The sequence below is a fragment of the Phaseolus vulgaris genome, chromosome 9 (assembly GCF_000499845.2).
Source record: "Phaseolus vulgaris cultivar G19833 chromosome 9, P. vulgaris v2.0, whole genome shotgun sequence".
Classification (NCBI taxonomy): domain Eukaryota; kingdom Viridiplantae; phylum Streptophyta; class Magnoliopsida; order Fabales; family Fabaceae; genus Phaseolus; species Phaseolus vulgaris.
The window spans coordinates 35,301,941-35,315,290 of record NC_023751.2 but is presented as its reverse complement, the minus strand read 5'-3'; the positions used below and the strand labels follow the sequence as shown (position 1 = coordinate 35,315,290).

At 29.6% G+C, this 13,350-nt stretch overlaps 1 protein-coding gene across 1 annotated transcript; it reads left to right on the top strand.

Annotated features, from left to right (window-relative positions):
- Window positions 1-565: 565 nt before the first annotated feature.
- Window positions 566-3,302, top strand: LOC137821222 (protein At-4/1). The gene is made up of 8 exons (XM_068625709.1): window positions 566-757; window positions 862-967; window positions 1,047-1,102; window positions 1,211-1,288; window positions 1,405-1,478; window positions 2,524-2,657; window positions 2,783-2,878; window positions 3,000-3,302. The coding sequence occupies exons 1-8, from the start codon at window positions 575-577 to the stop codon at window positions 3,146-3,148; spliced, it is 876 nt and encodes a 291-aa protein (XP_068481810.1). The 5' UTR covers window positions 566-574; the 3' UTR covers window positions 3,149-3,302.
- Window positions 3,303-13,350: the final 10,048 nt, after the last annotated feature.

The following is a 13,350-nucleotide window of genomic DNA, read 5'->3' as shown; positions in this document are numbered from 1 at the left end:
CAAATTTTGTTTATACTTTAAAACTATATCATGTTAAAATGAAGCAATTTGATGAAATTTTATAACCGACATTTTGACTCACCAAAAAAAACTAGTTTTAAAATTACATAAAATTTTGTAGACTTAATGTACCTAATAATAACTTATATGAAATTTGATATATAGAGATAGAGAACAGAGTAAAATTAATAAAACTTACTCATAGAATATTATTCACGTAATGTGATCAATAATTCATTAAGAGTTTTATTAAACAAACTAAGATGGGCAATTTCTTCTCCACTTCCATAGTTTCTTTCTGCACCTCTATACATCTTTTTATTCCAAAACTACCCTTTGACAAGAGGTGCAGGGTTTTTTTTTTCAATTTTAAATTATATAATCCATAAATCTTCTGAATTCTATTCAGAATACAATTTATTTTAAATTCTCGAATTCGGAAGAATATTTTATGGATTTTAAAAATACAAGGGTGTCAATGAAAAAGATGAAAAAGAGGCACAATTATCATTTCACATCTTCTATGGAGGTGCAGGAAGAAAACTTGGACGTGCAGGAAGAAATTGCCCATAAGATGAGAATGAGAACTGGGCCAAAGCCCGTTTCTCAAATCTGGCCGAAACCTATATCACTCGTTCGTAGTTGGAAAATAGATAATTTGAATTTGTTAAGGGAACAACAAACAAGAACAAAAATGGCGGCAACCAGTGACGAAGAAATGGAGTCACTTCTCTCTGCGTTCGATCAGATCTACGAGGTTTTAGTAAAATCTGATTATTATTGATTTTCAGTTAGCATCAATGATAATCCTAACACATTTGATTTTTTGTTCGTTTTTCAATTTTGCGTTCATCTGTTCAGGATGCTAAGAGCGGCATTTCGGAGATGCAGTTGCTGCAATCCAACTACAACGCAGAGTTCAAGATGCGTGAATCACTCCAAGTCGCTTCCAACGCCCTCAAAAGAGGTTCGTAACTATAATAATACACATTTAAAATTTTCACGTGTTGTAATTTAGCTGCTAAATTTGTTTTGTAGTGTTGCAGAAAATGACAGGTTGGCAAAACTGTACTCGGAGTCCTTGAAGAATCTAGCGGATCAGGTACTTCGATTACAGAATTTTTTGTGACCTAACTTGTGATTGCAATTTAAATTTGGAAACATTTTCTGAAATTTTTTATTTAAAATTGAGCATGTTGTGACGCTACAGCTTGATTACCGTACAAAATGCCTGAATTTGAAAGAAGAATTGGAGAGAGCGAAAAATGAAGTTTCGCTTAAAGAAGACGTGAGTTGCTTCCGAGTTTTTGTTTTTATCTTCTGCTCTGTGATTTGATTGTGAAAGAGAATATTAGCAACGCGGTTGTGTGATATGTTATGGTTCGGATTTTGTGTTTGGAGCAGGGACATAGGAAGGATACGGAATTGCTTAAGCGAGAATACGAACAACAAATTGCGTGTTTGGAAGCTCAAGTTAAGTGAGTATATTTTGCAGATTCAGTAAAATTTTAATGGTTAGTCAATTATTTTTTCAAAGATATATTAGTCCGTGAAGGATGAAAAATTACATATATGGTATCTATATTTCCATGTTGAAGCGGGATTTGATATACTCATGCAATAAATAAATTACAATCATTAAATAGAGTATATGAAGTTTCATTTTTAATTCGTTTTATTTATACATGTTTAATAGATATTAATATTTTAAGATACTTCACCAACACACTCAATGGACTATCAAAACATATAAACACTAATACTTTTATTTATTTCCCTCGTCAAATATATATGATAAAATATTCAACCTTTAAATCATTTATATGCAAAAAAAAAAGTTATTAACCCTAAACCACGTAAGTATTTGATATAGAAATATATAATTATTGTTGCTTCATAAACTAAAGGGTAAAATTGTTCTTTATGAATTATTTTAAAAAGTACAGAAATTGATAGTGTTATTCTTATGTGTAAATAATAAAAAGTAATGCATAACAATAATAATTTATAATTCTCATTTGGACAATATCTGAAAATATGATTTTAATTTAGATTTTTACAATTATAATTATATACTTATTATATTTTTAATTTTTAATATATTATTAGAAATCGAATCATTGTATCATATAGGCTTATCATATCCGAGCACAAATAAGTCATATTTGGCGTACATCGAATTTATCCAAATAAAATATGCATTGTTTGATCTTCACATCCAATGATTCTAATTTGCTGACGTATAAGTGAGTGAAATTTTTGTCTTCAAATTGAGAAGTTGCAAAGTCGTAAGACAATCGAACATGGTTAATTGTCGAACTCAAATTATTCATAGAGATTCACGACATCATTGATATGGGGATTAATTTAACTGAATAAATGCACATACGTGGCCTTAGATATAATTTGCAGTGTTCAGGGACTATATACTTTCAACCACTAATTTATTTATTCGGAAAAATATGCCAATCACTGAACTTAAATGTTTTGTTCTGTTGATGGTCATTGGGTGACCTCTTTCAGGGAATCTCTACATGAGAAAGCAACATATGAAGCAACTATAAGCCAACTCCATGGAGATTTAGCTGCACATAAAAGTCATATGCAGGTTCTAGCAATGAGATTGGACCAACTGCATGTTGAAGTGGAATCAAAATGTAAGGCATTTTGTTTACCAGTAAAATGCATGGATTTTCTTTGCCTCAAGTTTCTGATATATCTTTATGTTAGGTCATGTGGGCTGAAGATTTGTTTGTTTTGCTCATCATTAATCATCTGACAGATAATTCTGAGGTTCAGGACTTGAAGGAATGTCTTTCGGTTGAACAGGAAGAAAAAAACGAATTAAACAGAAAAATCCAAAATCTGGAAAAGGAATGTAAGGCTGATTTTATTCCCATGTCTGTATTCTGTTCAATAGCAATTTATTGTTATATTTTGAGCATAGTTTCGTCTTATTATTCCTAAAAATAAATGGGAAGCTTTTCTGAACCCTGCAGTACTGATTTGTAAAGGAAAGCTGGTGGACCAGCAGCAAGAAATGACCGCAAATTGGCATGTAGAAACGCTTAAACAGAAAATCATGAAACTGAGAAAGGAAAACGAGGTCCTGAAAAGAAAGTTATCCCATTCAGAGGAGGGCATGTAATGTAGGGAAACTGAAGCTAACGAGCAACTTTGAGTTCACAAGGACAAGGTATCTGATGCTAATTGGGTACCGTACTTTCTAAGTAACAAAGATTTACTCTTAGGGTTTCACAATTAATATATAGGAAAAATAAAAAAACTATTTTTTTGTTTTATGAGTTCAACTCAAGGCTAGTCGAGAGGTCAATACGATTAATCGTACTTGTCAAATCTCAATATAGTTAACCTAAAATTTGATTAATTTTAACATAATTAAATTGTGAAAGCTTAAAACCACTGAGTAAGTTAAGATATTCTCTAACTAATTAATGTAAGTGCTTAGTGATCATTAAATTTCTTAACAAAATTTTATGTTTTAAAAAAATTAAATTATATTTTAGAGAGATTTATAAAATAATAAATTGGACTTGATTCTTTGTATTTGAAAAGAAAAATTATGGAAATAATTTATTTTGTGGTACAACCAATAAAATTCTTATTAAACAATGTGCAAAGTTTTTATATTTTGCTAGAGCGCAGTGTAATTTGGAGTTAAATATTGAATAAAAGTTAATAAAATAAATAATATATAAAGAAAAAATTCAGTAATTAATCATTTTATTTTTTTAAGTTGAAAGTATGTTATGTTATAATAAACAGTTAAGCAATTCTTCATATAACAAAATGTGTTGTCTTTTATTAATAATTGTAAAATATTTGTTCTTGTTTTATACATATGGGAAAAATAGTATCATTACAAATAATAAAATGAAATTATAATTATAAATAAAGCAAATATGAGGAGATAACAATTTTCATATGAATAATATCTTAATTTTTTTTTCTTTAATTCACGATAGAATGTTATAACATGTACATACTTGATTATATCAATTTAACTATGTCATTTTCTTTTCATGTACTCAAGATCTATGCAATTTGTTTTGAAAAAAGTATTGATTTGACAGAAAAAATATAATATTTCAAAAATGATATTACGAATAATATAATTCATAAAGTTCAAATATATCTACCTTAATTTCTACGGTAACTTTTTGACATTACTGGGAGAAGGCATAGTCCATATATCACATCAAGAAATTAACCCTATGATCGATGTTTGACAATTGACACGATGGATGATGTGAGGTTTGTGAAGAAAACTCACAAAAACATTTTGGGAATATGATGGTCGATGTTCAGTGTGTGTCACGACCCAAAGCAGCATATGCATAAAAGTGTCATCTTAATGGGTGTCAAAAGCTGAGGCCCAAAGCAGAAGTTTTATCACCACACCAAACTGAAGCCCAGAAAAGTTCGTAACTTCTTCTCAGGTATACTACACCAACTGCTATTGCAAACATTTCTAATTAATTAGGTTTTGGAATTTTAGGTATTCAGATTAAATCATGCTTCAGATGTACATTTAAAACTACACCTGAGTAAATGATGTACATTGAAGGAGTTTAGTTCCATGTCTCACTGCATATTAATATTTTTTAAGTTACACTCAGACACAATATCCAAAAAGTCCCAACTGCTATGGGAACAGGGTTTATTTATAATTGAGTATTACAAAATTCAACTTTATACATGCTCTTAAACCTATGCCATAACAGGAGGAATATTTCATTAGAACCTAAGCCTAGTATTTTATTACTTTTTTCATGTTTGTGATTATAATCATTTTAACAAGTTTAGAAAGTTTTATTATTATTTTTCTTTCTTAAACATCTATGCAAAAGAGAGTAACTTCCCCCTAGTTTCTTATGGATACAAAGTTAAGTATATATAAGCTTAGAAGTTGGTTTCATTCCAAATTGCAGGTTTGTTTTCTCCTGTATATAAAATACCAAAAATAACGAAAACACACCCTTGCCTACTTGGAATATCCTTTCGTATGAGAAGACAAACCCAAAAGAAGTATACACAATTTTATAATCTTACCATAATTAATGAAATTTTAAGTAATTATTGTAATCAAAATAAAAGCATGTGTTTATTTTTTTAACATGGCTACATATCTTTCCTCTATTATTATTGAACTGTGAAAAAAGAGAATCTAAATTGGCACCGTGCCCATCCATCCGAATAGACGACGACAACGATAACAGTTGTCATGGTTACTGTTGTGTCGATTATTAACGCTGCAAAACGTACGTTTGAAGACAGACACAGCAGATTTGGAGCAATCACTAAAACCATTATTGCTGTTCACTCTTCCTTTTAGCCTTGATTATCCACAGTTAATGTGGCTTAAGACTAATGCACGTGCCCTTGTTGTTGATTGTGCATTAATTAACCATTCTTAAAATTTGCCACTGTTCTCACAGTCAAAGTGTGGGAAAGTGGTGGCACAAGGGCTGAGTGAGAATGAATGAATGAATGAATAAAGAAAGAGAAATATAGAAGGTGATGAAGCAAAGGAATTCCTTCATTCCTACCAAAAAAGAATAAACAAAGTCGATATGAAAGGGTGTTAAAGCAACCCATGCATGCCCACCAACTCAGCTGCAATGATGGCACTAAGAGTGGAAGTGGAGTCTTTTAAAAGGGAAAAAGCTTCTATCATTAATTCAATACCATCTCTGCTTTCTTAAATTTTTCATGCAAATCAGAAAGCAGACACCATTATTCATATTATATGCTTCTTCAAATATTTCCCCATTCACCAACAACCCTAGTTGCTTGGTTTAAACCACAGATTTTTTCTTCTTCCTTTTTATCTCTTTTCTATAGTTAAATAAAACTATTATTGCATACCCAACTAGCAATATTTGTTCACTTGATTAATCCATTTGGGGATGATGAAGTGGTGGTAGCTAGCTAGTTGTAGTTCCATAACTTCTATGGTAATTTTTTACCTTGTCAAGCTTATGAAATAAAGTGATTCTTCTAATTCGTGAACGACTCCAAAATCACTTTTATTCCTCGAAAGAGTATATTCGTCTAGAAATGTTTATTTGCTTGTGAAATTAAACATTTTCCAATTGAAAGTTAGAAACTAATTTCTGAAAGTACTGATATTTATTTGGAAGAACCATTGTTCTAACAGTTCAACATACAAATGGTTTTGACAACAGAGAAACAGAACTGAATGACCAATCTGAAACTTGCAGCAGCAAAAGAAGCTGGTTTCTTTTAAAGGAGAAACATCTGAGTTAAAAGAAGTTTATAAACGGAAGATAAACCTAATGAACACTGATGAGTTAATGACAGTAATTTTTTTATTAACAAAAATAAATAAATAAATATCAACCATTTCATTTCAAATGTGTTACAATCCTTATCAAAAAATAATCCTTGATCACCTCCAAAACTGGATAAAAACCTCATTCAAACAAGTAATAAACACATCTGACTAAACTGATACACACACCTACTATAACGTAATAGATGAAGTAAACCTAATGAAGAGTGATGAATTAATGGCAGTGTAAGTTGTGAATACGAGGATGTTAAGGCAAAAAGAAATGGTTTGGTGAGGAATGTAGGTTTTAAAGATGACGATAGGAGCAAAAAGTGTGAAAGTAGAATCTAGTCCTATCTCTTGAGAGAAGTGATGGGTTTGGCACTGCAAAGAGAATCCATGTTGGGGAGAACTTGAAAAGGCGAGCCACAAGGAGGGGTTGGTGTCGGGCACGCCTTCTTCAAACTTCAAAGGAAAACTTGTTTCTTTCTTCTCTCTTTCTTCATGCATCAGACATACCCAAATTTTTAGTGGGCGGTGACCATTGGCTTCATTCCCTTTGGCGTTTTCCCATGTTCCCTTAAGTCAGACCTTATTCTCTTCTTCTCTCTCTCCAAAATATGTTTCAGTGTGCATGCAGTGATCTTTCGGGTATTAACACTCAATTCTATGACATCTACACCAAAACCTTCCCTTCCTATCACCCCTTTTGCCCATTCTTTCATTTTATCTGCGTAAATATCATGCATGCGCATATCTATGATGCATAAAGAAGGATCAGAGAGCTAGAATATTGAGTTTTCTTACATATATGTATTCATATATATAGTATAGGGTATTATTAAAGACATCAAAATGTGAAGATACGAAAGGCTTTTTCCTGATTTGATCCTCAAACCAATGATTTAAATAATTACACAGCATTTGTTATTACTGAATAAAGCGGGTTCAAAAAAAGGTGTAAAAGGGAAATGAAACTTTTTGACCATAATAGTGGGTGTGTACACCTTCAACTTTATGTTGTTAATCTCACAAAATATTGTGGCTGCTAAGCTTTTGCCTCGAAGTTATTATATTGCGTACATAAAAGTGCTGCTTGTTGATCAGGTCCATAACGACTCAAATGGATCCTTTTTTCTTTTCAAGGCTAAGACTACACTGCACTTTATGTGGACCATTTTTTTAAGCATTTTAATTTGTACTCACCAGATTGAGACTTCAAAATAACAGTAACTAAACTCCGAGGCACAATGAACTGTTCTTTTCAAACTTCAAGTTTTTCCCTTAAAGGGAGTTTCACACCTTTCTCACACACCCAGTTGCATTGCACATTGCAAAATCCAATTGCATCTTATCAAAACTTGAGCTTCCTCTCCTCACACCTTCCCCATTTTGGCATCAAATCAAGAAACGATGCATGTTAGCATGAGGAAAAAGCAAAAGGGGTTTTGTGAAATTGTGCAACCACTTTTTTTTTTCTTCTGCAATTTTATTACATGATTGAAAGAATAGGTACTATCAGAGCCTGTTTGGAACACAATTGGGTTTATAACATTGATTTTTACGTTTATTTGTTATGATTATTCTTTTGAAATAATAACTTTAAAAGTTGAACTTTTTATATATATATTTTTAATGTAATTCAGTATTTAGTTCTTGATAGTGGGTGTTGAATACCTCATGGGAGATCACTTTTGATTCTCATGATGAAATATATTTGGGCAGTTCTTAACAGTGACTTTTGTTCCACCAATTATGATGCCTATGATGTATGTGTATCCACCAGCTGTACATGTCTAAAGGAGCATAGTTTCAAAAGTATGAAAAATATGACTCAAATTATAAATGCTAAATAGTTTAATTTCTGTTAAATTAATGGTTTTAAATTTCTTATTGTTTAAGTTCTTTACAATCTTGTTCCAAAATAATATCTAAGTACATTTGAAAAGAAAATAAAAGTGTTTTTAAAGTTTTATATTTATGTGCCTCTCGACCCGTTCACAACAAGTAGTGGAAAGTCAGGTTAAAAATTTTAAATTCTAAATCCTAAACCTAAACTCTAAACTTTAGGGTTTAAGGGTTATTTGTTTGTTGTATTAATTAGGATGAGAGTTATTTGTGAGTTTTTGGTTGTTTTTAGGAGATGTTTCTTTTAAATTGCATTTGTTTTTGCTTGCAGTTGGAAGGTAGTTAGGGCCTTATGAGGGATGATGTTATTATGGTTTGGTGTGAGCCTATCTTCTTATATTCTGTATGTTCTATGTTAATTAGGGGTTGAACAGTTTGACCTTGGTGTTTTCTTTTGTATAATGATTGGGATATTACTGAAGTCTCTCATTTTATTTTATTTATTCTCTGTTGATAAAAAAATAAAAAAGTTCCAATTCTAAAATAATTGCAAATATAACTATTTCGATATGCCTAATATATTCCTACATTATTTAGGAGTCGATATCAAAGACAATTTATACACACATTCCTCTTCTATTTTTTTGACACGTGAAAAAAATAGTGATGGAAGCATACAATATCTCAGATGTGGTGATTGAACCTAATGATGTTATTTCAATGGGCTTGAGGTCAAAACATTGACATTGTTTATGAGAGTCGAAAACGCGTTTCCTTAGCCCTCAACTACGAGACATGTTTTAGTACATCCAATATAGTCTTACATTACTTAGAAATCGAGACCAATAACAAATTTTTATACACCTTCATCTCTTAACATTTAAATGTGTCTTTTAAGAATAAAACCATGACGGAACTTCAGGCTCTAAAGCGATCAATACCTGAAAATGTAATGATTGACCATACCATAATGATATTTGGACCATCCTTGAAGTGGTTTTCCCATTTATTTATTTTTTATTACTGATAAAAAGAATAACGATATTGTCTCAACAAAATTAAAATTAGAATAAAAACTAAGAATATAACTAGTTTTAATTCCGATTTCTCAATCCTTTGGACCCGTATAAAAGAAATTGGTTAACCCTTAATCATCACATAAAACTAATATTCCATCATATCGAAATTCTAAAAAACGATAGTCTACTAGCCAACCGACATAAACACCCAAAACAAAACTGTAGAGAAGTTTTAAGAAAAACAATTGCAAAAGACCTGCATAAACTGTTTTTGAAAATCTTAACGAATGTGTTACGTAAACTTAACCCTATGCATGATTTAGATGGTTGGAGAAAGCATAAAAAAGATGATTGAGTTAGAATGGAGAAAAGTGAGAGACAAATTGAAACTTACATCAAGTCTCAATTGTTGTCTATGTCAGTGAGTTGAAATAGTTGCAGACATTCATTTGTACCATTGCTTACATATTCTTATTCTCTCTGTCCTATTCATATATTGAATTCAAGTGAATAATATATACGGAATCTTTCAGAGATTTCATTCTCATCCTCAACACACTTTTTCTCTTCTCCATTCTTCATACTTTCCTTTCACAATTTTCATTCAGAGATCAAAACAAAGTTACAGTCTAACATTTGTGGCACATTTCACCATTTCTTAAAACTTCTCCTAATTTGGTTCTTCAGCTACAAACGGATAAGCTCATATGTCTTTCAACACATGCATTCTAGGGTTTCTTACTTAGTACGAAAATCATAAAGTTGAAACTAATTTTAGAAAAAAAAAATTAGTTACTATAGTGATTAAATTAGAGACATTTTAGATAAAAAAAAATGTTTGGTTTTTAAATTAATTTATATTATTGTTAAATAGTTTCTAAATTGATATCTAATTAATAACCAAGTTTTTCTACCAAATTTAGAATCTAAATAATTGGTAGTTAAAACCTTGGTAAACTAATTAGATATCAATTTAGAAACGATTTAGCAAGAATATAAACTAATTTAGAAACCAAACATTTTTTTTAGTTTCTAAAATGGTATCTAATTTAGTCATTATTAGCAACTAATTATTTTTTATTTCTAAAATTAATTTCTATTTCATGATTTTCTTGTAATGATCCGTCGTGGAATTATTTTATTTTCCTCAAAAGAAACTTTCTAACTATATATTATATATATATATTAGCTGGTTAAAACCAGAATCCATTAATTTGTTGATTAATATTTTTAATTAGATCAATTAAAATGACCATTATCATGTTAAATTACTTCATTATAATTAATAATTAACATTTAATTTTTCGTTGTTAATGATTTAATTTATAATATTATTTTATAGTTACATCTTTCAAATAATATAATATATAAAAAATTAATCTTTTAATTTCTTTTTTTTAAGAATTTTCTCCATCCTGCCTTTAGAATTCAAAATAGATTAACGAGTTTAAAATACCAACTCAACTCACTACTAAGAGAATAATAATCCTTTGTCATTCCTTAATATTGACGTATGTATGTTTTCTTAAATTTGATTAGGGCTCTTTCTATAAGTATTAGTATAAGAATAATAACTTCTACACAATAATGTAATATTGTAAAGAAATTAGTTTATATCATCTTCCATTTACAATTTTGTTATTTTTTTTTTTTAACAATTATTTAGATTCTAAATTTTGTAACACAACTAATTAGATATCAATTTAGAAACCATTTAACAATAATAAAAACTAATTTAGAAACCATTTTTTTTAATTCTAAAATGATCTCTATTTTAATTACTATTGCATCTAATTATTTTTTGTTTTTAAAATTGATTTTCTTGTAGAGATATTTTAGAATTTTTTTTCTTTTAAATGTATTCATTGCACATGAATAAAAAAAATGTCAAACTAAATGATCCCAATTTAATTTCTTTTCCATCATTTTATAATTATCTTTCAAAATTGAACTTCTTTAAAAATAAAACGATTGTCTTCAAATTTTTGCCTAAACTTAATGGCACATAGTTAAAAGATGACTTTTTGTTTTACTTTTACTAATGTATAAGTAGTATATTCCCTTTTTCATTGCTGATAAAAAAAAAAAAAATTCCTTTTTCATTTATTTTTTTACATTGATTGATAAGCAAGTATCTTCCTTCTTTAAATATTGATTTTGAATGTCCCTTGTCACTATTTTAATGCTTTTAACATTACATGTTTAATAGCCATTAAAAGTTAATATTGAATATAGGGAATAACAAAGTGTGTGCCTTATGTATAGTGAAAGAAGAAGAGACACAACACCTTTTGTGGGTTGGGCTTACAACAATTACACATAATCATATATCTCAACATTTTCACCAATTTCAAATGTCTCACCTAAATAATAAAGAAAATACGATATGGAAAACAATGTAAACAGTGTTAATGAGAGGAATTTGGGAGCGTAATGTTTAGAGACTAAAAATATTATTGATAAATAATTTTTAAATTAGTATTTAATTAGTTAGCAAAGTTTTAACTACCAACTTTAGAATCTAAGGTACCTAAAACCTTGATAGCCAATTAGATATCAATTTATAAACTATTTATCAATAGTAGAAGTTAATTTAGATATCAATAATTTTTTTAGTTTATAAAATAGTATCTAATTTACTCAATATAACAACTAATTATTTTTTGTCTCAAAGATTGATTTCTATGTAATGATTTTTTAGTAGTGATAGTATTACTTGTTGAAATGAGATTGTTATACAAGTTCAGGAACTTCAACAAATATTTTTTTTTTACAAACATTTGTGTCAGCCCAAAGTCCACGTACATCTTAAATATTTTTTTATTATTTTTCAAAATTCCTTTTTTGTGTCGTTCATGTAGATGGTAGTGCGTCCCCATCTACATCGGTATGAACCAGACAATTTCATTGCTTTTCGTAGGTTTATCGTGCGCTTGGCTCACACAAATAACTTCCATTTTAAAAACGACGCGAATAAACTTTGCTTCCAAAGGTTTAACGTCAATTGCTTAACCCATACAACCTCAACGTTTAGTCATCAATTTTTTCATATTCGTGTTCGTTTTTTTGCCAACGATAATGCATGATTTTCGTGTACTAATTGGAAAAATTGAAAAACCACTAAAAGAAAATCATTAAAAAAAAACTAATTTTAAAGATCAAAATAATTAATTACTATTTGACTTAATTATACCATTTATAAACTAAAAATTTATTAATATCTAAGGTAGTTTCTATTATTAATAAAAGTTTAGAAAATAATTTTTAAATTGATATCAAATTATCAAGATTTTAACTACTTACTATCTAAATTAATCTTTTAGAGACTAATTGATACCCCTCCACTCCATAGGTCCTTCTCACACAATTAAAATAGGTGACATGTACATAAAATAATGACAGAAATATGTGAGAATATATTATAATTATAATTTATAATTAAATTATTAAAATATATAAGTCTTTTCCTCCTTCTGAATTAAGTTTGACCATGAATTGGGTTGTCCACCTATTATTCTTGTCTCATATGCTAGCTCATTCATCTTTACATCCTTTCACAAAAAAATCATCAATCATTCTCATTGTCCTTCTTCAACGTTTTAGTATTTCTAGATGAGAGTGTTTCTTGTCATAGCAACGCAATCCTTGTCCTCACACTAAGAACTTGTTCTCACAAAAGCTGCTTATCCCGTTGGAACTATGTTCATATTATTCCTTTTTTTTTCTTAACTTTTGTGGTAGTAATTTTAATTAATGTGTACAGTCGGAACCGAAACCGGACGAAAACCCAGAAGTTTCGTTACTCAGTTCTGATCGAACGACATGTCCAAAATGTATTAAGACCAAAAGAGGATTAACGAGCCTAAGTACGAAAACACTAGGTAATATGTTCTTAATCTTAATCCAAATCTTAATTCAGCCCAATAATATGAATTCATGATAAACATATAAAATAGTCACAACTTTTGAAAAAAAGATATGTCATTATCGCGTATTAATTACATCAAACATCAAATACCGAATACTTACTTGAGCGTTGGAGCACTTGTAGGTGTCCTCTGACAAAGAGCCTACGAAGAAAGGAGAGCTTGACTGGAATAAATAAGCAACATTAGAGAAAGATGAAGTGAAGCAGTTAATTAGAAAAGAGAAAAAACAAGTAATATG